At 38.9% G+C, this 25,270-nt stretch overlaps 1 protein-coding gene across 3 annotated transcripts in view; it reads left to right on the forward strand.

The window, feature by feature from the left end:
• Positions 1-25,270, forward strand: part of cacna1g (calcium channel, voltage-dependent, T type, alpha 1G subunit) — a 143,086-nt gene that overhangs the window by 48,957 nt on the left and 68,859 nt on the right. For all 3 annotated transcript variants that reach the window (XM_084434385.1, XM_084434383.1, XM_084434384.1), the window contains 6 exons: positions 2,893-2,986; positions 3,740-3,921; positions 4,358-4,837; positions 5,029-5,129; positions 8,864-8,987; positions 19,841-19,909. In XM_084434385.1, coding sequence (XP_084290511.1) covers positions 2,893-2,986; positions 3,740-3,921; positions 4,358-4,837; positions 5,029-5,129; positions 8,864-8,987; positions 19,841-19,909 — 1,050 coding nt within the window. The remainder of the gene's footprint in view (positions 1-2,892; positions 2,987-3,739; positions 3,922-4,357; positions 4,838-5,028; positions 5,130-8,863; positions 8,988-19,840; positions 19,910-25,270) is intronic.

The following is a 25,270-nucleotide window of genomic DNA, read 5'->3' on the forward strand; positions in this document are numbered from 1 at the left end:
TTTTGGCGAATTGGTGAATTTGTATGAATTCACACAATCTAATTTGCACTGTACATTTCTGTATGATCTGCTTACACCCAGTGAGAACTAGGTTTAGGGATGGGGGTAGGGATGGTGGAGGTTCATGCTTAGTTTTTTTTCTAGAAAATAGTTCAGATTCATATGAATTCACTACCAACATAAAATATACATTTTAAAATAAATAATACATTTTCATGAGATTGGGTTGGAAACGTAGCAATGTCCGATTTGCAAGGGAATCATTCTTTTAAGTCAGATCATTTCAGTGAGTTGTTCGATTTACTTCACAAAACTGGGTTGCATCAGAAATCACATACTTCCCTTCAATATATTAGGCAAAAAACATGGCAGATGTAGTACATCCATATTACATTCATCTTTGAAATCATTCAATTGATTCAGTTTACAAAAATGATTTCATAAATCAGACTGACCCAATTCTTGAGATCTGGTTGCAGCTGTTAAAGGGATACTCCACTTTTTTCGGAAATAAGCTCATTTTACATCTCCCCCAGAGTTAAACAGTTGAGTTTTACCGTTTTAGAATCCATTCAGCCGAACTCCGGGTCTGACGGTACCACTTTTAGCATAGCTTAGCACAGATCATTGATTCTGATGAGTCCAGTAGCATTTCTTTCAAAATGACAAAAGAGTTTCAATATTTTCCTATTTAAAACTTGACTCTTCTGTAGTTAAACCGTGTACTAAGATCGACGGAAAATGAAAAGTTGCGATTTTCTAAGCCTATATGACTAGGAACTACTCTCATTCCAGCGTAATAATCAAGGAACTGTGCGGCTGTACCATGAGTGCAGCAGGCGTAATGATATGACGAAGCGCCTGAAAATAGTCCCCAGCTCGGTAACTTCTTCCAACGTGACCGGGACTAAGTTTGTCTAACCTACAGTATTAGACCTATTTTCAGGCGCTGCGTCATATCATTACGCCTGCTGCACTCATGGTACAGCCGCACAGTTCCTTGATTATTACGCTGGAATGAGAGTAGTTCCTAGTCATATAGGCTTAGAAAATCGCAACTTTTCATTTTCCGTCGATCTTAGTACACGGTTTAACTACAGAAGAGTCAAGTTTTAAATAGGAAAATATTGAAACTCTTTTGTCATTTTGAAAGAAATGCTACTGGACTCATCAGAATCAATGATCTATGCTAAGCTATGCTAAAAGTGGTACCGTCAGACCCGGAGTTCGGCTGAATGGATTCTAAAACGGTAAAACTCAACTGTTTAACTCTGGGGGAGTTGTAAAATGAGCATATTTCCGAAAAAAGTGGAGTATCCCTTTAACAGCTCACTAGAGGGAGTAAATATATTGTTTTAATCAGCAGTTAAAAAAAAAAAAAAAACCATGAGGGTGAACTATTGCTTTAATAAACCTTAGTTCTAACTGATTTTACATATATACAATAGCTAATAGTTTAGGACTTGTGTCAAAAAGTCAGATAGCTTATTTAGCTAATACTGAAGGTGTTTTATATTTCACGTCTTTGCTCAGAAAGATCATGTCGGAGTTTGGGCCCAACTGCAAGTGGTCGCTTGTTCCTGAAGATGCTTTGTAGTGCCTTCCTGCTAGTTCAACCTATCACAGCTGTGTTTTGTTTTACTGTTCACTGTTGTTGAGAAAGGTCAAGGAGTCCCTCTTGTGTCTTGACTTATGGAGCTTGACTCCAGTGTCAAAACTATTTCAAGTTTGGTTTTTGTTGCCTTAGTATCATATATATATTGTGTTATTCCCTATTGACAAGTCCTATTCACTGTTTTTCATTGTAGTTATGATGTGAATTAATTGCTGTCCGATTGTAACGTGATTAGTGTTGCAATAATCCCATTGGCTTCAGTGAAACTCAAATTTTGCTCTGTTTTTGTTCCTTACCCATTTACACACCCATTACTAATGCATTGATTTTTTTTTCAGAGACCAAAATACACAACGCTTTGATTCAGCTTGATGTTAATACGTGAAGCCAATGGGATACATTGTTCGTAGGTGCAAGGTTTGTCAGAATAGTTTCCACTGTGTCTCCTCTTTGTCTTTGACCATTATCTCCATTGAGTACTGTGAAAATGCTGAAATGTACAGAATAAATTGAGTTTTCTGTAGGCGTTTTCACATCAGGTAACAACACAATGAGGGGGGAAAATGTTTAATCCTTTATCATCTTTATCATATTGTATTTAAATGACAACAATCGTCCACAAATAGACACCTTAATGGTCAAACTGAGAGAGTGATCCATGTCCTTAAACAGTGGTCTCTGTTTTGACAAACCACCCAGGGTTGAAGTTCTGTGCTAGACCACACTGAAACACTCTCGGCATTTAGTCATTTTAAGACTAGCCCAAGACTGGGGACGAGGAGGACACAGGCCAAACAATGTAATGAGTACTCTGACAAAAATAGCAGTGTTTATTTCTCCTGCTTGATCATTGGACGTGCCTCCTCTACCGGTTCTGTACCTCCAGTGAGCCGAGAAAAACCCCCAAACATAATTGCCCGCATGTGGATGTCTTACGCTAATATAGCAGGCGGTCTGACCATGAGATCATCTGCTTAAATCTATACAGAAAGATACATTTAACTAATATTTAGCACACAATACTTGTGGTTTCAGAGTGGTAGTGCAACCTGGTGCTGTCAAATGCATGCCGGCACTGTGTTTTTGTGATTTACCCCAGATAGGATGTCTCTCCCTTAGATACCAGTCACCCTCTGGCCTTTTTTGAGGGCCGCTGGGGTGGGGAGACCACACCCTCACTCACCTGCCTGTTCCTCACCCTGCAATATGCTTCCCTAAGCCCCAGCAACTCTAAGACCTGCTAACTAATGTTTGTTTATCTTCCGCATTTGATACAGGGTGATGCCTCAAAGTCCAACTCCGACGTAGATATCTATTCACGGAGCTTGGATGATGTTTCAGGATGTAAGAAGGATCTGTCGGCATCATCCGGTGAGACCCACAGAGCATTGTTTACATTGAAGCACATGACATATTCAGGGCTCAACAAGATTTTTTTTCTGCTGGCCAGTAAGATTTTTACTTGCCCTGTCAAAAAATTAACTGGCCCCACCCAAAATAATGGTTGGTTGATTGGTTGGTTGATTGATTGGTTGATTGATTGGTTGGTTGATTGGTTGTTTGGTTGATTGATTGAAATGTGTTTGTTTATTTGATAGAAATATTTATATTTATCATTAACTGGTAAGTGTTCTCTACAACAATTTTTGTGCTTTTTTTCCCCAGCAAGCTGGAAATTGTGCTGCTATAATATAAATCCATGGTTTTAAATGAGTTTATAGATTTATGAACTTGGGTTTGTTTCAGTGGATCATCCCTATTGTTTAGTCCTGATATTGTCAAATGAGCTTGTCTAAAATATGTAGCCATAGAGTATACTGACATTGTTTTTGCAGGACACAAGCCATTTTTTTTTTTCTATTAAAAGTGTGATTAAAGTACACTCTTATATTTTGACATCCACAAGCTAGCTTTGTGCTATCCCAGATACCCTTTTACCCTTCTAACAGTGGGTTTATACTGTGTATTTCTGTCTTTCTGACATAATGCATCATGGTGCCTTTTGAAGATTAAAGGCTGTTTGAAAAATTTATGCTTGAAATAGTCCCTAATGCATTTTTCAGCTTTCTGTCATGTTTTATAGTGTCAGTGATGTTGAGCTTACTATCCCTGTCCCTTCCACAGTTGTGCCCATCAATGGCCATGTGGATTTGAAGACCAGCCTGACCCCTCCCCTCATCACTCATACGGCTGCAACACCCATGCCTGTCCCTAAGATATCAGGAGGAGGAGACCCTGCGCTGGGCTACGAATCCCGCAGAGGCAGCAATGTCTCCATGGATCCCAATGGCCAAGATAAATCTCCGGTCAGTACTTACCGTTCTCTGATAGAGAAAGTTGGACAAATTACAGTCTTATTTTTCTTCCTTAATTTTATTTGTTTGTTTGGTTTCAATTTGCAATTTTTTTTTTTTTTTTTTGACATTGCACTCAGAAACATTACATTTTGAAATAATAAGAGGTCTCATTCACACATAGATTTAAAAGTTAAAAATGTTTCTATAATTCACATCAGTTTTGTTACACTGAATTAAGTCAGACTTATTGTAGGGTCACATAGTTATGCAACTTCTAATATAATATAATATAATATAATATAATATAATATAATATAATATAATGTTTTTTCAGTACATGTGTTGGGAGTAAATTTTTGCACGAAAATGTTCACACTCAGGTTTTACAGTTAGCCAGTGCAATGTAATTCGAGAGTGACATGTTCCTTTCCCCGTATTTCTGCAGTCGAGTGCGCGGAGCTCCCCCAATGCCCCGTGGAGTTCAGCCAGTAGCTGGAACAGCAGGCGCTCCAGCTGGAATAGCCTGGGACGAGCCCCCAGCCTCAAGAGGCAAAAACGGCAGTCTGGCGAACGGCGCTCCTTGCTATCCGGCGATGGCCAGTCCAGCTCAGACGAGGGAGAAGCGGGAGAGAACGGAGGCGGTGGGGGGATGTCCGAGGGCGACGATGCCTCCCTCGCCAGGACGGACTCTCTGGGACAGAGGCCTCGGCACAGGCGCATGGAATCCCTGGAGACGCGTAGCTCGTTTGATCTGCCTCCAGACACCCTGCAGGTGCCATTCGTGCATCGCTCCGCCAGCATAAACAGCGCCCGGCCACCCAACTTCCTCAGCAACGGGAAGAGTTCTCCATCTACAGCCACCACACAGTTCTCTCTAGATGAACCCCACAGCGAGGATGACAATGCAGATGATGAAGGAAATCTGGTGAGAAAATACACTTGATTTATTACAGCTATTTTTCTGTTCCTTACAGTAGATCTATCACAAATGTCTACCAATTTTCTTCTATTCAATTGGCTGCTATAAGATTACAGGAAATAGTATATCTATATCTTCTATTTCTAACAAAACTAACTTACTGATCATATAATATCACATGGTCATCCATCTTTCAGAGTCGCAACGCTCGTTTCTTCCGCTGGCTGGAGCACAAGCAGCCTGAATGGTGTCGGCAGAGGGTTACATGGTCGCTTTACCTGTTCCCCCCACAGTCACGGTGAGTATCTGATGCTTTCTTGGCTCTCACAGTCTTACCTGCTGAAAAGTTTGGGGAGGGAATGCAGTCCTATGGATCCCATTCTACATTGAGGAGGGCCTACCATTAATTTGTCATTTCACGTGTTTTTCACCAATAGTATTGGATGACTTTTGTTGACATTAATAATACTGATGTTAATTGATTGATATCCCAGTATAATTTATGGTTTGGTGTAGATGGTGTACTTGAGTCCTATATTAGTCCTATATTTCTAAATTCACTTAATATCTTATGCAGTGTTGCTTTTATCTAATTTCAAGAAGATATAGATAGATATTTAGATATTTTAACTGAAAAAAATCACAAAAATACTTGTTAAGAATAGGATTTTTGCAGTGTGGGGGTCCCTCATAAACATTTTCTCCTGGGCCCTATAAATCTGACATGAGCATGAATTTCTCAAGATAATCTTTGTTCTTTATTGCCGGTCAAGTAAGTATATATATTTTTTCTGTAGGAGCTAGTTGACCACTTCCTGGTTAAACTAGTTAAGAAGTCTTGTGGGGACACAAGCTCTCCAGCATCCAATATGCTGGTTATTTCAAAACCCGAATCACGTTTATCATAGTATGATGGCTCACGTTCAGTACAGGAGTTTAGGCTGCCCCTAAGCCCTAATAAATACACTCATTAAGATGCTCAAGGGGTGAGAAATACCCTGTACTTTTTATCCGATCCCTTAGGCATCTTCTTGGTATTCCCCTTCTTCTCATCTCTTTCCAGTGCTTTCCATCTTTGAAATGCATGTCTGCTCACATTAAGCTCCACGGAGGTTTCACTTATTAGAAAAAGAGGAGAGGAAAGAAGAACTCAGCATTGCATGTTACACTCTGTCAGCGCTTTACTAATTAAACATCAAACAACCTCAGATCATCCTCCTCCTCCTTCCTGTGCGAGCCCTGGATGATGCAAGCTATCACCACTTTGCACTGTTATGACATGCAGATTGGCATACATTGGTGTCACCAAAACCAAAGCAAAAAGTCTTGTGATATTAGTATGTCCATCTGTGCGTGTCATAAGCAGGTATGCGGTTATGTAGACTCTTTCTTCTGATGTGAAACCAAGACATTGGTTGTCAGCTTGCTAGTCTTACAAGATGTACAGTGTTATATTGACAATCAAAGAGATTTAATATGCAAGACTGTACAATAAGCATTTTGTTCTGTAAATGCATTTTATTTTTTATTTATGTATTTCAACTTTCAACTAAGATACCATTTAAAAGTTTGGTGTAAGATTTTTTTTAATACATAGACCTTTTTTTTTTTTTTTTTTTTAGTCTTTAAAAAATTATTTTTTCAAAGAAGTCTCTCTTAATGTTGTTTCTCAATAAGGCTGAAATTATTTGAGCAATAAACAGTAAAGTTAAATGATTACAATTTAAAACAACCCCTCCCCATTTTTTATATATATATATATATATATATATATATATATATATATATATACAGTGCATTGCACTGTATATATACAGTGCAATGCATAAGTGAATACACCCATGCTAAAGTTGACTAAAAAGAGGAATAAAAAATCATATTTTGGAAATTGAACTTAATGCCTTAATTTAAAAAATTAGGAAAAATCCAACCTTTAAGGACACCAATTTTCTTTGTGAATGAATAATGTATCGTAAATAAATAAATGTTCTTCCTTAAAATACATGGTGCATAAGTGAGTACACCCCTATGTTAAATTCCCATAGAGGCAGGCAGATTTTTATTTTTAAGTTATTTTTTTTTTTTTTTTTTTTTAGGATACTATGCATCCTGATAAAGTTCCCTTGGCCTTTGGAATTAAAATAGCCCCACATCATCACATAGCCTTCACCATACCTAGAGATTGGCATGGGGTACTTTCCATAAGATCATCTCTCAATGCAAATCAAACTAGCTTTTAGGCTAACTGAAATAAAACCATGCCAATCTCTAGGTATGGTGAAGGCTATGTGATGATGTGGGGCTATTTTAGTTCCAAAGGCCAAGGGAACTTTATCAGGATGCATAGTATCCTAAAAAATAAATAAAAAAAAATACTTAAAAATAAAAATCTGCCTGCCTCTATGGGAATTTAACATAGGGGTGTACACACTTATGCACCATGTATTTTAAGGAAGAACATTTATTTATTTACGATACATGATTTTTTATTCCTCTTTTTAGTCAACTTTAGTATGGGTGTATTCACTTATGCATTGCACTGTATATATATATATATATATATATATATATATATATATATATATATATATATATATATATATATATTAAAAATACATATATGTGACTCTGGATCACAAAACCAGTCACAAGTCACACGGGTATATTTGAGGCAATAGCCAACAATACATTGTATGGGTCAAAATTATCGATTTTTCTTTTATGCCAAAAATCATTAGGATATTAAGTAAAGATCATGTTCCATGAAGATATTTTGTACATTTCCTACCGCACATATATAAAACATTTATTTTTGTGAGTGAATGCAGCACAATCGCGAACTTTAAAGATTTTCTCAATGTTTAGATTTTTTGCACCCTCTGATTCCAGATTTTCAAATAGTTGTATCTCGGCCAAATATGATGATGTATACATCTCAATAAAAAAAAATTGACCCATGTGACTGGTTCTGTGGTCCAGGGTCACATATAATGTAATTTTAAAATATCCATTATTTGATATATTTTAACTTAATCAATTTCTACTGAAACATAAGCATTGTATAAGCAATGGATATTTGCTTTAAATATTTTGTAATGTCTAAAGCTCATTTGAATTTGTTTTAGATCATTAGATGTGACGAGTCGACATGGTACTTTTGGATGCCTGTCTGAAATCTTGTGTGAAGTTGCCATAAGAAGCACCTGTGAAGTCATTGACTAACTGGGTAGCGAAGCAGCGAGGCAGCTGTCTTAGGTTTCAGACACAGCATTACACTTCTCTCCCCATTTCACCCCGGCATGACCACACTCCCCAGCATGAGAGATCGGGGCTGTGAGAGGCAGGTTGGCATGACAACAGCGCAGAGTTTGCCTTCTGTTCCCACTCAGTGTCGTTCTTAGCATGAATTCTTTAACATCAGGCCAAGTCTTGAGACATTAAAGAGAACCGAGCACTATTTATTCATAAAAGAAGTCATGCTGGCGAGCTGTAAGTCTTATGGCAAACACACGTTCATAAGTTTGTACTGTTTCTAACAGAAGTTCGATTGCACTGAAAATGAGGGATGCTTCATTGTGATGAATGAACCTGAATTAATGTCAGCCATGATTGTTAACGTCTTTTAGCCTACTTAATACATTAAATGATTGGACTGCCAACAATGTAGCATTCTACTCCCTTAAACATTTTAAGGCATAGTTTACCAAAAAATTAAAAAAAAAAATTCAAACCTGTGGAACATAAATGAAGATATTTTGAGAAATGTTTGAACATTCTTCAAAATATCATCAAAGTCAGTCATACATAATTAGTACAACATGATGGTAAGTAAATTATGAAAGAATTTTAATTTTTGGGTGTACTATCCCTTTAAGAAAAACTACTACTGTAGTGTCACTAAGGGACTAGTTGACATTTGTGACCCATCTTTCATGGGAAATCACTTTTTTAATGAATTCATATTAGGATCAGCATTATGTCGACTGTTTGCATCACTCAGCTCACTATATCTGGTGTGATTATGTCTTGCAGGTTTCGTGTGACATGCAATAAAATCATCTCTCACAAGATGTTTGACCATGTGGTTCTTATCATCATCTTTCTCAACTGCATCACTATTGCCATGGAGAGGCCCAGAATCGACCCCTCCAGCGCTGTGAGTAATGTAACTTCACGCACACAAGCACGCAACCATGTCTTTCAAAACAACATTTGCTGAAGGCATGAGTGGTCAGGTCATTGAGATGAGTGTTGCATGCTTATTTTTAATAAAAAATAAAAAAAAAAACTTCCTTTTTATAATCAATTTTTTATACAGCTTTTGTAGAAGGGGAATTTTAAATGATTTAAATAATACTCAAAAACAATTACGTGACAATTTAAATAAATGTTGCAAGGTTTGATCCCATGCTCCCTCTTGTTCTTCAGTCTCAAGGGTATATAGCTTTATTTTTTTATTATTTTATTTTATTATTTTATGGGAAAAGCGTCATAGATTTCACTGTGCTGATTGCTGATTCAATAACGTAAGACCAACTGGTGACCCCTGGATGTCCATGAAAGTAAATATTTAAAATTAAAATTTTAAAATGTATTTCTAAATTGATTTTTATTTATATTTATATATATATATATATATATATATATATATATATATATATATATCATGTCTGGTTGAAATGGTTGCTTCTATAGAGAGTTAAAACAAAAAGAGATGTAAAAGTAGCCATGTATTCTGGCAAAATAAATATTTTGCAAGAAACATCAACATCTTCTTTTTTTTTTTTGCTTCTTAAAAGCATGAAACTGATCAAACTTTTGAAGTCTCAGTTCAGGATAGTCACTAGTGAAGTGTTTGCAACTGTGCACTTTCTTGTGAGTTAATTAATAATGTCATCATGTGGAGTCATGTGTAATTTACAGTTAAGGTTATTAGTTGTTTGTTTTTTTTGCACAATCTACTGCCCACGAAGCAAAGGTCTGCATGTGCCAGCTGAAAAACTTCGCCTTGGTGATGAATGTGAATGCTAACTGACACATTGGACTATATATTTTTGTAACATCTGTAAGTTCCAGATTCTAAAACTAGCATGTCCTATGTGGGGTGATATTGGGGAAAGCTAGATGTTCTGCCTGAAAATAAAAAGTGCACCATTTGGTTTTACAGTAGTACAGTAAAATGGAAAAGATTCAATTTGCTATTTATGCTCGCTTACAGACCCAAAGAAAACAATCAGCTTCGCCTAAAGGCTTTGCTACATCTCATTATCAGTTTTATATGTTTATACTTTCATCAGTTACATGTTCCCTCGGGACACCTACCGTAAAACAGAAGAGCATGAGAAAATTGTGTTTAATCTCTTTTCCTTCCATACCTAGATCATAATATGATAGTTATGGGAAGAATAATACTATAGAGTTAACCTTGCTTCATTGTGGCATTGGTAAACAGTATATGAAAAAACAGTGTTTTTAGTGGCTATTTTCAAGGGTTTTATGACTTGGCAGATCAGCAGTGCTGCAAACCTCCTTGAAAAGAGACAGCAGATGTCCATCATTTTTGCAGCTACCAGATTTCTGACATTTCAAGGAATGTATTTTCATAGAATGTTGCCCACTAAGACTTTTCACTCTCTCTTGTACCAAAAAAAAAGAGTACATTTTCAAGCTCTTTATTAATTCACAGAAAAGTCTGTTAACCCAAGTCAAGAGCTACTTTGGACCTTCTAACCATAATGAATTAATTATCATAATACTAGTTCTCATTCTGTAGTGATTTGTGAGCTGGTTCATACAGAATTATACAGGAGTTCCTATTGTGAATGTTCCACTGTTCCATTGTAAATTCATCTCTGATAACATTATGTAATCTGCAACCCAATTGCATGTTGAGCGTATAAAGGGATTGCATACGTTAGTATTATTATTATTTTTATCCAGTGATGATGTGTCTGCCTCTGTAACTGCTGAGACGAGAGAGACCCACAGCGCTCCACATGGCAGAGAGCAGTAGTGCAGTATAAATTCGCAGATAATATACATTATTATGCAGTATGCAGATGATATATTCCAGTATACCTTTCTAATCCAATGATACTGACTTACTCACAGAATGAAATGTCAGACATTAGTGAGTTCTATTCATTCTATTCATAGATTTGTATTTAGTTGTTTGCATTTATTTACACATATTCTTGATTTAAAAAAAAAGGATAAATCAAAACCCTTCCCCCCCTAAACTGATGAAGGATTCTGTAAGTAATGGAAGTATAGGACCTTAAACCCTCTCATGTGCAGGGATTTTCTGACACATTATGTAGCATGGAAAGGTTGTTTTCCGTTGTGTTATTTTCCGGCGGTTTAATCCATGTAATCCAGTTTTTACCATGAGTGCCTGTGAGCCTCTATGATATTTGTTTACTTTCCCCAAAAGACATCATGTCAGCACTTCACAGAAGCTGAAAATCTCGACTTCTTTTCCTTCTCCGCATGTGACTTTGGGCAGATGGCGCATTGGGTTTTTGCTATTTAAAATCTCAAATGATGTATTTGCATATAGGCGTAAATACACAGAAAGATTGTTATTGTTAATGAAATTTTGAAAAGAAAAACAAGATCTAAATTATAAATTGTTATAACCAAAATAAACTGAAATTTCAAAAACAAATAACAATAGATGATGTTGCTGCATTGCAGGTCGTGAATTCATTTGTGAATCTAAATAACATTTCTAAATGTTTTCTGGCAATGACCTGTAAAACGTTTGCTAGAGAATGTGCACATTTCAATAAGAACCCACTGTGTGATATGACATTTATAAGTAATTGCAGAATCTCTGGACCAGGTAAAGTTAGTTCGCTCCAACTGTCACTACAGAATTGTGTAACTTTTGTTGTAATAGAACACCAGTGTTGAGCTTATGCAAACCATCTCATCTCCATGACAGACTTGATCTATAGTTACAGGTACCTCACTGAGCTCAGATGTGTGTCATCAATATTTCATATGGAGACATTTTTTCATTTGGGTATGAACAAATGCCATCAGACTCCCCACCTGAGTCCCCTCTGAAGACCAGGCATGAGCATGTCTTTTCAGTACCCAAAGTAATGGGGAGAGAATGATGAAAATACCAAGGGGAGTTTTAGCAGCTTTTGATTACTCTCTCTCTCTCTCTCTCTCTCTCTCTCTCTCTCTCTCTCTCTCTCTCTCTCTCTCTCTCTCTCTCTCTCTCTTTCTATCTCTAGTCACGTACACACTGAAAATGCATTGACATTTGGAAGTGGATCCTAAATTGCTCTTTGCTAATTGCTTTTGATTCACGCTAATTCGATAATGAATCATTTTGATCATTTGGTGAACGAGTTTGACCAATTAAAATGGACAGACTCAAAAGAGCTTTACACAACAGCAATGTTCACTTAATAAAATATTTTTGAACACTTATCTAGAAAATGGCTATTTTATTATTATTTCATATAATATAATTTGTATGTGTTTTGTTATCTTATATATTTTGTCATCTTTATTTATATGGTAACACTTTACAGTAAGGTCTCATTAGTTAATACATTAACTAATTAATTTAATAATTAACAATAAGCAATACATTTGTTACAGTATTTATTCATTTGTGTTAATGTTAGTTTATAAAAATACAACTTTTCATTGTTAGTGCATGTTCATTAAACCATTAAATAACATTAACATATACAACCTTTGTTTTTAAAAATGTATTAATAAATGTTGAAATTAACATTAACTATGATTAAGAAAGTAGTGTTTTTAGTTAGTTCATTCAGTTAGTTTAGTTAGCTAATGTTGTTAACAAATGGAATGTAAAATTTTACCATATACTGTATATTAATTTAGTTGAGGTTTATTAATTTGAATGTTTATTAAGTTATTCTTTATTTATGGAAAACACATTTTTAAGCCGTTTTAACCCAAATGGACTCTCATGTACATTGCGTAAATGCCTCATGACTCTCATGTACAGAGCCTAAAGAGACATGGTGATGGGGAAAAAATGAGATTGGAGAAAAAATTATATTTCAATGCTTTTACGCTCTCTCGCAAAAATGTATGCGTTTCCCCAAGAAACTTTGCGTTCAAAATATTTCAAAGTTTCTTGGCAGAACACAATAGTTTATGCAAGGGAACGCAATTGTTTTGCAAGAGAACAAAGTTTCTTGTTGGAGTGCAAACGTTTTGCCAGCAAATGCAAACTTTATACACCACTGTTACGTGTTTAAGATGTAAACGGGATGATTGCGCAACACTTACGTGAGGTACTGTTGCCATGTGTGCAAGTAGCAGCAATAACCAGGAATACCAGAGTTACGTTGAAAACGTTTAATTTGAAAAGGGTATGAATGACGTTACAAAAACATGCAACCTGATCAAATGGAAACCGTAAAGTAAGAAAACAAGAGTGTCGCCAAATCAATGAAATAATCTAAACATAATTCCCATATCTATTTTACCCAAACCTCTAAAACTACCTACCAAAAGAAAAATGCAGAAACAAAACCCGAAATCTTCAGCGTATACGCCGCCTTAAATAAACTACGCTGACTAAATAAAAAACAATAAATTCAATGCGTGGCGATCACTCTCAGACTAAATAACAGAAAACAATTCTAACTACCGTGGTCTTTAAAGGGACACTTCACCCATTTGCATTAAGCTTTGTATTGTTAGAAACCCAGTCATATATTATAATAAATGTGGATTTTTCATCCATTTTTCCCTGAGATGGGAGAAATAAGGATTTAAGTGTTTTACTTCCTGCTTATTATGACGTAAAAATCATCATTTTGCGTCATAATAAGCAGGAAGTCACATTTCATTGAAAAGTGTAGAGACTACAGACACTCGTTCCTCATCTTTCCCAGGGGGCGGGAACCGCTCACGCTACAGGCCTATTACAGATCAGTGGGTGGGACTTGACTTTCTGAAACTAAAAGCAATATCCTCCATCTTGTTTGGAAGCTAAGCTAACAGGCGCTGTGGAGACAGATGTAAAGTTATGACAATAGCGGAGGAGAGTACTCAATATGATATAGAGGAAGAGGATTTCGGAAGTCTGATGCTTGAATCAGGTGTTTGTGGCTACCTTTACAAGCCGCATTATAGCGAAGAGCAGCCGAGGCAGAAGACCTGCCTGCCGCGGACGAGGAGCCCGGACTGGCTCGGGTTAGGGCGGACTGGTGGCGCCGGTGATCTCACTATGCAACTACGAACCGCTACGAACACAGAGATAGAGTCCGACTGTGGCAAAGAATTTCAACAATGACAACTTCTCCTGGATGAAATCTCTGAATCAGACGAGGACACGGACGTTTGTGTTGTGAATCAGACGAGGACACGGACGTTTGTGTTGTGAATCAGACGAGGACACGGACGTTTGTGTTGTGAACTATCCTAGTTTCGCACCGCATCTGACTGAACATCCAGGTAACGTTACAATGCAATAATTCACCACTTCGAAAGAAATACAAATGAAGAGTAATTCACTAATGAGTTCGCCAACTAACTAGACATTTTGTGTGAAATTAATTTCAAGCTCTGGTGGTAGCTAGCCTTGTAGACGGAAGAGTTATTTCTCTTAGGCAGATATGCGCTTTCTGGATTAGTGGGAGTGGCTTGCGCAGCTGTGCAATGTGGTGCATTGTGGGAGTTGGTGTCTTTCATACAAATGCGTCCTGAAGTTACTTTCTTTCTTTCCTCGGCCAAGAAGGCACCAAATTCAAAATTAATTTTACATTTCGACTACATATATGACCCACTTTCAATAAAGATCAATGTTCCCATGGGTGAAGTGCTCCTTTAAAGATGAAACATGCACGCATAGGTCGCACGCATAGGTCACACGCACTACAGACTTCTAGTGTTCTAACTCTAAACAGTGCATGCCATCGGCAGCAATACTAACAAACCCCCAAAGGAATGTTCAAAACAAAAACATCATAAACAATCGTAAACGTGATCATGATTTCAACAAACAACTCAAGGCATGGGAAGTTGGCTGAGATCTGGCGCTGATCTCCCTCGCTCTTGGTCACTGGGGCTTTTAAACCCGCAGAACGTCTTTGGATTGGTGGAACGTCAGTTCTGATTTTAAAGTTGTGACGTCACATCTCTTATGGGCAACCAATGATCACCACCTAGGAATAACGAATAGACCAGTGGTTCTCAACTCCAGTCCTCGGGACCCACTGCTCTGCACATTTTGTATGTCTCCCTTATTTAACACACCTGAATCAGATCATCAGCTCATTAGGAGAGACTCCATGAACTGAACTGAGTGTGTCAGATAAGAGAGACATACAAAATGTGCAGAGCAGTGGGTCCCGAGGACTGGAGTTGAGACACACAAACACAAAAGAAAATACACAAATACACGTGGAACGCAACAACCACCATGTCCCTTTAGGGGCTCCTTACTTTAGCAACCAGAGTACGGACATTTTTTTTTTTTTGTAAATGTTTGGGGTTTACCTTGCATTTTTCACACTCTGAAGAGGAGTCACAAACATATTAACTGAACTGTGTATGTAATTTATTCATTTGGTTTTCTCTGCCAAGCTAGAAATTACTTATTTTTATTTATTTTTTTATATGTGCGCTACCTCAGACATTCAGTAACCTTTAAAAGAATGAGAGTGAAGGACGTGGGTTCTCTGACCCTTCTCCTTCAGAGACCAGACACTCTGCTTCTCAGACATGCTCTTCCTCATTCATGAATTTTGACCCACACATACACACACGGTTCACTCCACAATGAATGAAAACAAGCCTCAGAGCAGAATGGAATGGCAAAGACGTCAGTGTGTTTTCAGAAACAATACAAACCGCAGTGATGATGTCAGCAGGAGGCTTTCTCAGAGAGAACAGGAGTTTTAGAACATGGTGCCATGACCCACTGAAACATGCATTAGCGGGGGGTCATGGGAAAGATGGCCCTTGGGCTCTGCTACTCAGACACAGTAGGATAAGGATAAATAATCCAGAGAAAGCATGTTCTCAGCACTCCGCCGTGAAGATCTCCGCTGCTTATTTTGCTTCCACACCACTTGTTTAAAGTACAGCTTCTCTTCCTTATGCACCCAGAATCCTTTGCAAAAAGCTGTTTGAGACCAATTATTACTTGCACAGTTGAATGAATCCTCAATACCTGTTGACTTAAACAAAAATGGCTTGTGGCTGAGCCGAGGGCTGACTTGAATAGGGATTCTCATTCTGCTGCTACAAACAATCAATCTCAGTTATAACATCAAGCTATAGATACTATAATTCAGCAATCGATTCCTTTCTCAAAGGGACCATGGTGGGATATTAGCAAACCTCCAGTTAACTGGCTCCTAACTGAGACCAAACTAATAACCTTTGTGTAAGCAGCACACATTGTTATCCATTAGGCTTTCACAATCCATGCGTGCCTGACAGAGACAGAGCATGCATATACACAGTGGATATTAATCTTTTCTGTCACCCATAATGTAAACGGCATTGTATTTGTTTAATGTATGTTCTCTTTGTCTTTATGATTTAATACGGTGGAGCGTAGAGAGGAAGGCGAAGGGAGAAAGAGGTGCAATGGGATGGCAGGTTTAAACACTAGGCGGTGGAAAGGTTTAAATTGCTGACCATTTGTTTTGTATTGTACTTCAGTGGTCAGCTTCAGTTCGGTTTGGTTTTGTTCTACAACTTTGTACATTGCTTTTAGGGCTGCTTGATTGGATCATTTTGAGGCAAATACCGATAACCGATATTGTAAGACTGACTGATCTTATTATCAGTATACAGTATTTATTTTTTCAGAGAGTATTTTTTTACTTGTCATGCAGCTCGAGTCATTACATTTTCTACCTTTTTGGGGTCGGTATGATTTTTTTTGCTTTTATTTTTGTTTAAGTGCCCACCAAAGCTGCATTAATTTGATCAAAAATTCAGTAAAACAGTTATATTGTGAAATAGTATTGGAATTTTTATGGAACCTTACACAAAAATTATGTGTCAATGCTTTCGCATTCTTTCGCAAATGTTTTGCGTTTCCTCGAGAAATGTTGCATTTGCTCGCAAAATGTTGAGTTCTTTGTGAGCTAACACAAAAGTTCTGTGAGCAAACACAAAGTTTCTCGGGGGAACACAAATGTTTTGTGAGGGAACGCAAAGTTTCTTTGAGAAATGCAAATGTTTTGCGAGGGAATGCAAAGTTTCTCGGGGAACGCAAATGTTTTGCGAGGGAACGCAAAGTTTTTCGTAGGAATGCAAAGTTTTTGGGGGAACACAACTTGTTTTGCGAGGGAACGCAAAGTTTCTTTGGGAATACAAATGTGTTGCGGGGGAGCGCAACGTTTTTCGTGGGAATGCAAATGTTTTGCCAGAGAACGCATAGTTTCTCGGGGAACGCAAATGTTTTGCGGCGGGAGCTCAAAGTTTCTCGGGGGAACGCAAATGTTTTGCGAGGCAACGCAAAGTTTCTCGGGCGAACGCAAATGTTTTGCGAGGGAAGTTAGGGAACGCAAAGTTTTTGGGGGAACACAACTTGTTTTGTGAGGGAACGCAAAGTTTTAGGGGGAACACAACTTGTTTTGCGAGGGAACGCAAAGTTTCTTTGGGAATACAAATGTGTTGTGGGGGAGGGCAACGTTTTTCGTGGGAATGCAAATGTTTTGCCAGAGAACGCATAGTTTCTCGGGGAACGCAAATGTTTTGCGGCGGGAGCTCAAAGTTTCTCGGGGAACACAAATGTTTTGCGGCGGGAGCTCAAAGTTTCTCGGGGGAACGCAAATGTTTTGCGAGGCAACGCAAAGTTTCTCGGGGGAACGCAACTTGTTTTGTGAGGGAACGCAAAGTTTTTGGGGGAACACAACTTGTTTTGCGAGGGAACGCAAAGTTTCTTTGGGAATACAAATGTGTTGCGGGGGAGCGCAACGTTTTTCGTGGGAATGCAAATGTTTTGCCAGAGAACGCATAGTTTCTCGGGGAACACAAATGGTTTGCGGCAGGAGCTCAAAGTTTCTCGGGGAACACAAATGGTTTGCGGCGGGAGCTCAAAGTTTCTCGGGGAACACAAATGGTTTGCGGCGGGAGCTCAAAGTTTCTCGGGGGAACGCGAATGTTTTGCGAGGGAACGCAACGTTTTTGGGGGAACACAACTTGTTTTGCGAGGGAACGCAAAGTTTCTCTCAGGAATGCAAATCGTTTGCGAGAGAACGCAAAAGCATTGAGAAATACTTTTTTCCTCCAATCCCATATTTTTTCACCACCATGGCAATTCAAATTTTTACAATTTTAGATTGTAACATATTTTATAGTATAATTTATTTCTGTGGTGGTGTCACATGATCCTTCAGAGATTATTCTAATATGCTGATTTGGTGTTCAAGCAAAAATTCTTATTATTATCAATGTTGAAAACAGTTGTGCTGCCTTACATTGTTCTAGAAATCATGATACATATTTATTTTCAGTATTCTTTGATGACTAGAAAGTTCAAAATATTTTTTTTTTTTTTTTTTACAAACAAATGTATTTGAAATTTTGTAACAGTATAAATGTCTTTACTGTCATTTTTGATCAATTTAATGCATCCTTGCTAGAACAAAACAATAAAAAAACATTATTTTCTTTAAAAAAAATCTTACTGACCCCAAAGTTTTGAACAGTTTCTTCTGGTGACTCTGAAATACACAGAATTTACATAAATTGACATTTTATATTTTCAGAGGAGTTGTTAAACATGAGATGAACAATAATACACTGATCCGTTTAAGGGAACTATTTCACTCCTTACGAACACATGGCTCTTTCTGTATATCAGAATGTTAATTGACCTGTGACGATGGTGTTTCTGGTCGGGTGAGTCATTACACAGGAGTCTCTAGATTGAGTCATATGAGAGCATGAGGATGGAGTCTGTTGACAGTGTTACTGTCTGCTATAGAAAGAGGAACAAACAGTCCTGGCTCAGGTCAGAGTAGAGAGCTGGTGAGGACAGCACCTGCTGCGTGGGAAGGCTGTGTGGCACAAACAGAGGGCAGGGGGAGCGGGAGGTTCTTGTGTCTGCGGTGTCATTTAATTTGATGTTTGTGGACCTAATCTCACGTCTGTTTACTTCAAATGCAAATGGAAACAAACAAACATCAAATCAAAATCATTTGCAGTTCCATCACAAACCCCAATCTGGGAACCCTGTCGTAATATGATATTTAATGCGGTTCATGTTGCTGATAAGAAAGGGATATCTTTTCTTTCTCTTTGTGTTTTATATCATAGGTCAGGTCAAAAGTAATCTAAAAGTAGTCCGATTATATTACCTTAAATGTGTGATGCAATGTAGGCTATTACGTTACTAACTAAAATTTTTGTCATGTAATTTGGAATTAGTAACCAACTATAATTCCTAATTAATCTACCCAGAACTGGGACAGTAAAGGTTTATTTCCAGAGGTGCGATGCTGGGTGAAAAACACTGCCAGAAAATACAAATACAAATTCTTGAAGGCAAATTTATTTTCCCCATTTTTGGGGTCAGATGATAGTAAATGGTCATAAGACAAATAAGGGGTGTTTTGCCACAGGATACTTGACTAACATTTTGTACATTCAATATATATATATATATATGATATGACCCCTTTAAGAATTTATTTTATCGTTATTTTCTTTTATGTCTTTGATAATGATTTTTTAGATTTGATTTACTTATTTGGACTTCAGAGAGATAGTTTCAGTCATGAAGCTGTTACTTATCCATTTGTTACCCACTGTGTTATCTAGTAGTATCCAGCAAGGATGCTGGATGAAATGTATTGCATGCGGTGTGAGTATGTGATGTTAATGCCCGTGGAGTAAAGCGTGGGCAGAGTCTTAGTCCAATAGATGCCTTCACAGGAGACACCTCTAATGTGTTATGCCACACACACACACATATGAATCTTCTCTGATCCAGCACTGACTCACTCGTCACTTTCCCTGCTTGTCTGGTTCTCTCCGCAGGAACGCATCTTCCTGACGTTGTCCAACTACATATTTACTGCCATCTTTGTGACCGAAATGACAATAAAGGTAGGTGACGGGGTTGGCATTTGTCTCTGTGTGGTGTATTCTCTGACAGAGGGTGAACTAACACATCGCCTGGGCTAGAATACCAGCCAAAAGCAGACTAACTTCAGTTCCCTGTGGCTTTTATAGTGCCTCTCTCTTAGATCAGCTGGGCTAATGGAGTCTGGTGAAAACATGTCCTGTCACTGGCTTTTCAGATAACCAGGCTTGCAGCCTTTTTACTGTACTTTAAAAAGGCAGTTCAGCCAAAAATGAAACTTCTGTCATTATTTACTCACCTTCTTGTTGTTGCAAAGCTGTATGACTTTCGTAATTCCACTTAAAAGGAGTTTACAATGCTGTGATTGTCACTCTTTTCCGTGCAGTTAGAATGAACGAGCTTAAAAAAAAAATAAACATGCAAAAGCATCATAAAAGTGTAAAGGTGTTATGCACAGAAAATATTTAAATCAGTCCTAGCTCTCCTTGACACATTTATGACAGAACCCAGATAGCAAAATTGGTGTGGCCCAGATCTGGCCCACACTTGACACTTTCATCTGGCCCACATACCGCGCGGAATGATGGCACTTGGGCGGTCCGCTCCTGTTTGCCGGATATGGGCCACAATTAAGCCATAGCACTGCCGCATGTCAGCCGTAAACAAAACAAATGAAGCAGAACTGGCCCATATCTGGCCCAGACACCAAAGTTGCTGTGGCCCAGATCCGGCCCACACTTGACACTTTCATCTGGCCCACATACCGCGCGGAATGATGGCACTTGGGCGGTCCGCTCCTGTTTGCCAGATGTGGGCCACAATTAAGCCATAACAATGCCGCATGTCAGCCGTAAACAAAACAAATGAAGCAGAACTGGCCCACATCAGGCCCACACTTGACTGTGGCCCATATCCGGCAAACAGGAGCGGACCGCCCAAGTGCCATCATTCCACACGGTATGTGGGCCAGATGAAAGTGTCAAGTGTGGGCCGGATCTGGGCCACAGCAACTTTGGTGTCTGGGCCAGATATGGGCCAGTTCTGCTTCATTTGTTTTGTTTACGGCTGACATGCGGCATTGCTATGGCTTAATTGTGGCCCATATCCGGCAAACAGGAGCGGACCGCCCAAGTGCCATCATTCCATGCGGTATGTGGGCCAGATGAAAGTGTCAAGTGTGGGCCGGATCTGGGCCACAGCAACTTTGGTGTCTGGGCCAGATATGGGCCAGTTCTGCTTCATTTGTTTTGTTTACGGCTGACATGCGGCATTGCTATGGCTTAATTGTGGCCCATATCCGGCAAAGAGGAGCGGACCGCCCAAGTGCCATCATTCCACGCGGTATGTGGGCCAGATGAAAGTGTCAAGTGTGGGCCGGATCTGGGCCACAGCAACTTTGGTGTCTGGGCCAGATATGGGCCAGTTCTGCTTCATTTGTTTTGTTTACGGCTGACATGCGGCATTGCTATGGCTTAATTGTGGCCCATATCTGGCAAACAGGAGCGGACCGCCCAAGTGCCATCATTCCACGCGGTATGTGGGCCAGATGAAAGTGTCAAGTGTGGGCCGGATCTGGGCCACAGCAACTTTGGTGTCTGGGCCAGATATGGGCCAGTTCTGCTTCATTTGTTTTGTTTACGGCTGATATGCGGCATTGCTATGGCTTAATTGTGGCCCATATTCGGCAAACAGGAGCGGACCGCCCAAGTGCCATCATTCCACGCGGTATGTGGGCCAGATGAAAGTGTCAAGTGTGGGCCGGATCTGGGCCACAGCAACTTTGGTGTCTGGGCCAGATATGGGCCAGTTCTGCTTCATTTGTTTTGTTTACTGCTGACATGCGGCATTGCTATGGCTTAATTGTGGCCCATATCTGGCAAACAGGAGCGGACCGCCCAAGTGCCATCATTCCACGCGGTATGTGGGCCAGATGAAAGTGTCAAGTGTGGGCCGGATCTGGGCCACAGCAACTTTGGTGTCTGGGCCAGATATGGGCCAGTTCTGCTTCATTTGTTTTGTTTACGGCTGACATGCGGCATTGCTATGGCTTAATTGTGGCCCACATCTGGCAAACAGGAGCGGACCGCCCAAGTGCCATCATTCCACACGGTATGTGGGCCAGATGAAAGTGTCAAGTGTGGGCCGGATCTGGGCCACAGCAACTTTGGTGTCTGGGCCAGATATGGGCCAGTTCTGCTTCATTTGTTTTGTTTACGGCTGATATGCGGCATTGCTATGGCTTAATTGTGGCCCATATCCGGCAAACAGGAGCGGACCGCCCAAGTGCCATCATTCCACGCGGTATGTGGGCCAGATGAAAATGATGGCACTTGGGGGGTCCGCTCCTGTTTGCCAGATTTGGGCCACAATTAAACCATAGCAATGCCACATGTCAGCCATAAACAAAACAAATGAAGCAGAACTGGCACAAATCTGAGCCACAGTTCATTTTAATTCGGGCCCAGATTCGACACCTTGTATGTATACCTGAAATGATGGCACTTGGGTGGTCCACTCCTGTTTACCAGATCTGGGCCACAAGCAGGCCATTTGTTCAGCCACATATTAGCCAAGAATGAACTAAATAAGCCTTAAATGTGTGTTTTTGTGTGTGCATGCTGTGCCATTTAAACTTTGGGAAACTCAGTGACTGACTATCACTGACACTAAGTGAACTCTGCATCAACAATATCCAACATACAGAAAAGAGAAATGTAAAAATGGCCCCTCTTTATGTTAAGATAAGTTACAACAGATGATTCAAACACATTTCTGAAAACATTTGCATCATTTATTAATATTGCCAAAGAACAACCCACTGCAAGTTTACATTTTCAAAACTGGAAAGCAATCTAAACAAAAAAACAAACCAAAAAAAAACCCAACAATAAACAAACACAAAATATAGAAAGCATAGTAAAAACTAAATAAAAACAAAACATGTTTCCAGTAGCCTTGGTCATCCAAAAAAACAAACAGACAACACAGAAGTTAACACGCTACAAAACCTTGGCAAATGGAACCATCCAAAATGATAGAATTTGACCTCCTTGACTGGGCCCATCTGCATCATGGCAATCTTGCAAGCCTTTATTGGATACACAAATGAAAAAAAACAAAAACTGTTGAATCAGTAACAGAACACTGATAATACAATAGTGTTGAAGTACAAAACAAACACACACACAACTACTTAGAAGCCAAATTAAATAAAAAAGCCCTAAACAAAATATAATAAAAAAATAAAATAAATAAATAAATACAAAACAAAAAAAGCAGGCACTGTAGTGAGAGATGCGTTCAGGAATTACCTGCGTCTATACACCGTCTATTTACTAATAGTGAAGCTGCAAGTTTTAAAAACTTTAAAAACAGCTGTCTCTGTGCTTTAATCAGGGGTGCAAACACATGTATGGTCAAAAAAGAGAGAGGTAATCGAAGCCCTCGTCCCGCGGCAAATATCCAGATACTACATTGCCACCATCCCCAACCCACCCCTATAGGCACATAGAGTCAAATGAAATTTAGAAAAATCTTGCACTTCTTCTTCTTGCTTTACTGCTACTTCCTGAAAACAATTTCACCTGATAATTTGAATAGCTCTTTTTGTAAAGAATTAATAATTCTAGGATGATTGGGGTAATTGTGTAGGGTAGGCCTAGTGCATCTGCATATAAACTAATAAACAAAATACAAATATAAATACAATAAAACACAAATACACGAGAAATAAAGCAGTGCTTTATGTTTTTCAGGTAAATAAACTGTATTAAGTATTAATACAGTTTATCTTTTGACAAAACGTGATTTTTCTCTTTCTCTTTTGTTGTTTGATTAACTTTGGTGACACAAACAGCTGCAGGTATATTGGGTGCTGTCCCTTTAAGACGAATGCACGTATCTAATACCGGTAATGACACGCATCCGTTTTATTTTGACTGCGTTTACGGGGAAACTCGTTGAGACGGACACTGGCTTATTTTTTCGTGCACATGTCAGTTCAAACACAAATAGAAAAGAAAGAAAAGGGAATTCGGTGTTCACGAACTTCACGTGCTGTCTGCGACTGCGTGGCTCTGTGCGCCGACAGACCATCTACATTTGGATGTTAAACATAATATATATAGCCTGATACAGCAAAGACAACGTCAGCAGTATTGACGGCAAAATAGGCTACAGAATATTTCGTTCTGTAGGCCTACTGACAGGGGCAATATTTGAAAATCGATAATTAGGCCTATTTTTTAAATTACAATTATATATGCATTTGTCAAAACCGAGAGACTTTCAAGCATCAAAATGTAATTTATTAATATGTATTTGCGCCTTCTATTTTGTCTGAAAACTTCCAACACTCGTGCGTGTCGCGTGAAAAATAGGCTCGGTTGCGGTTCTATTTCTAGCACGCGGTTTTGGCGCGGCTCGAGAAGTGTGTGTGTCACGCAGGCATTGTGCTCTAACACAAGCTCTAACCAGTTAACCTGAGAGCCGACATAAAAACGGACACTCCACGCCGCACAGAGAGAAATGTGATGCAGCGGCAGATCCAGAGTGAGACAGAAACACTAGTGGTTCACGCTTGCGCACATACTGCTGGTTTGACGCGCAGTGTTCTGATTCGCTTATTTCCTATTTACTTGTTGGTGGACGCAATCCAGAATTGCTGTTGGTTAAATTATAATCAGACCCTCTCAAACCCCCCCCCCCTCCCCCCTCCTTAAAAAAAAACTCTTCGGATCTGCACGATTCACACAAGTCACCCAAACTGACGTGAAAAAAGCGGGAGGCGCCGAAAAGCGCGCTGTTTGCACCCCTGTTTAATCAAAGCAGCACATTAATACTGAATGGTGAATAAATGGACTGGAACTACCAGTGCATTAAACGGTTTGGTAACACTGTAAGGTCTTATTTGTTAACATTAGTTAATGTATTAACTAGTAACTAACATTAACTACATTATTTATTAAGCTTTCTTAAAGTTACAGTCAATCATTGTTTGATCATGTTAGTTCACAGTGCATTAACTAATGTTAACAAATACAACTTTTGATTTTAGTAATGCATTAGTAAGCATCACAATTAGCATTAATTACGATTAATAAATACTAGGGGTGAAACGGTACACAGAAGTCATGGTTTGGTTCATGCCTCGGTTCGGACATCACGGTTCGGTACGAGTTCTGTACAATGGAGGGAAAAGCAAAACAAAAATGTAGAAGGCATTTTTTTTTTCTTGTGCATGTCTGTAGGCTGTACCACCAAAGGAAAATAAATGCCTTAAAGGGATACTCCACCGTTTTTTCATATTAAACTATGTTATTCCCTTAACTAAGATACATACCTCTCTCGTCTCAGTGTGTGCACTAAATCGCTCTGTCTTGCGG

The sequence above is a fragment of the Rutilus rutilus genome, assembly GCF_951802725.1.
Source record: "Rutilus rutilus genome assembly, chromosome: 16".
In the NCBI taxonomy this organism is placed as follows: Eukaryota; Metazoa; Chordata; class Actinopteri; order Cypriniformes; family Leuciscidae; genus Rutilus; species Rutilus rutilus.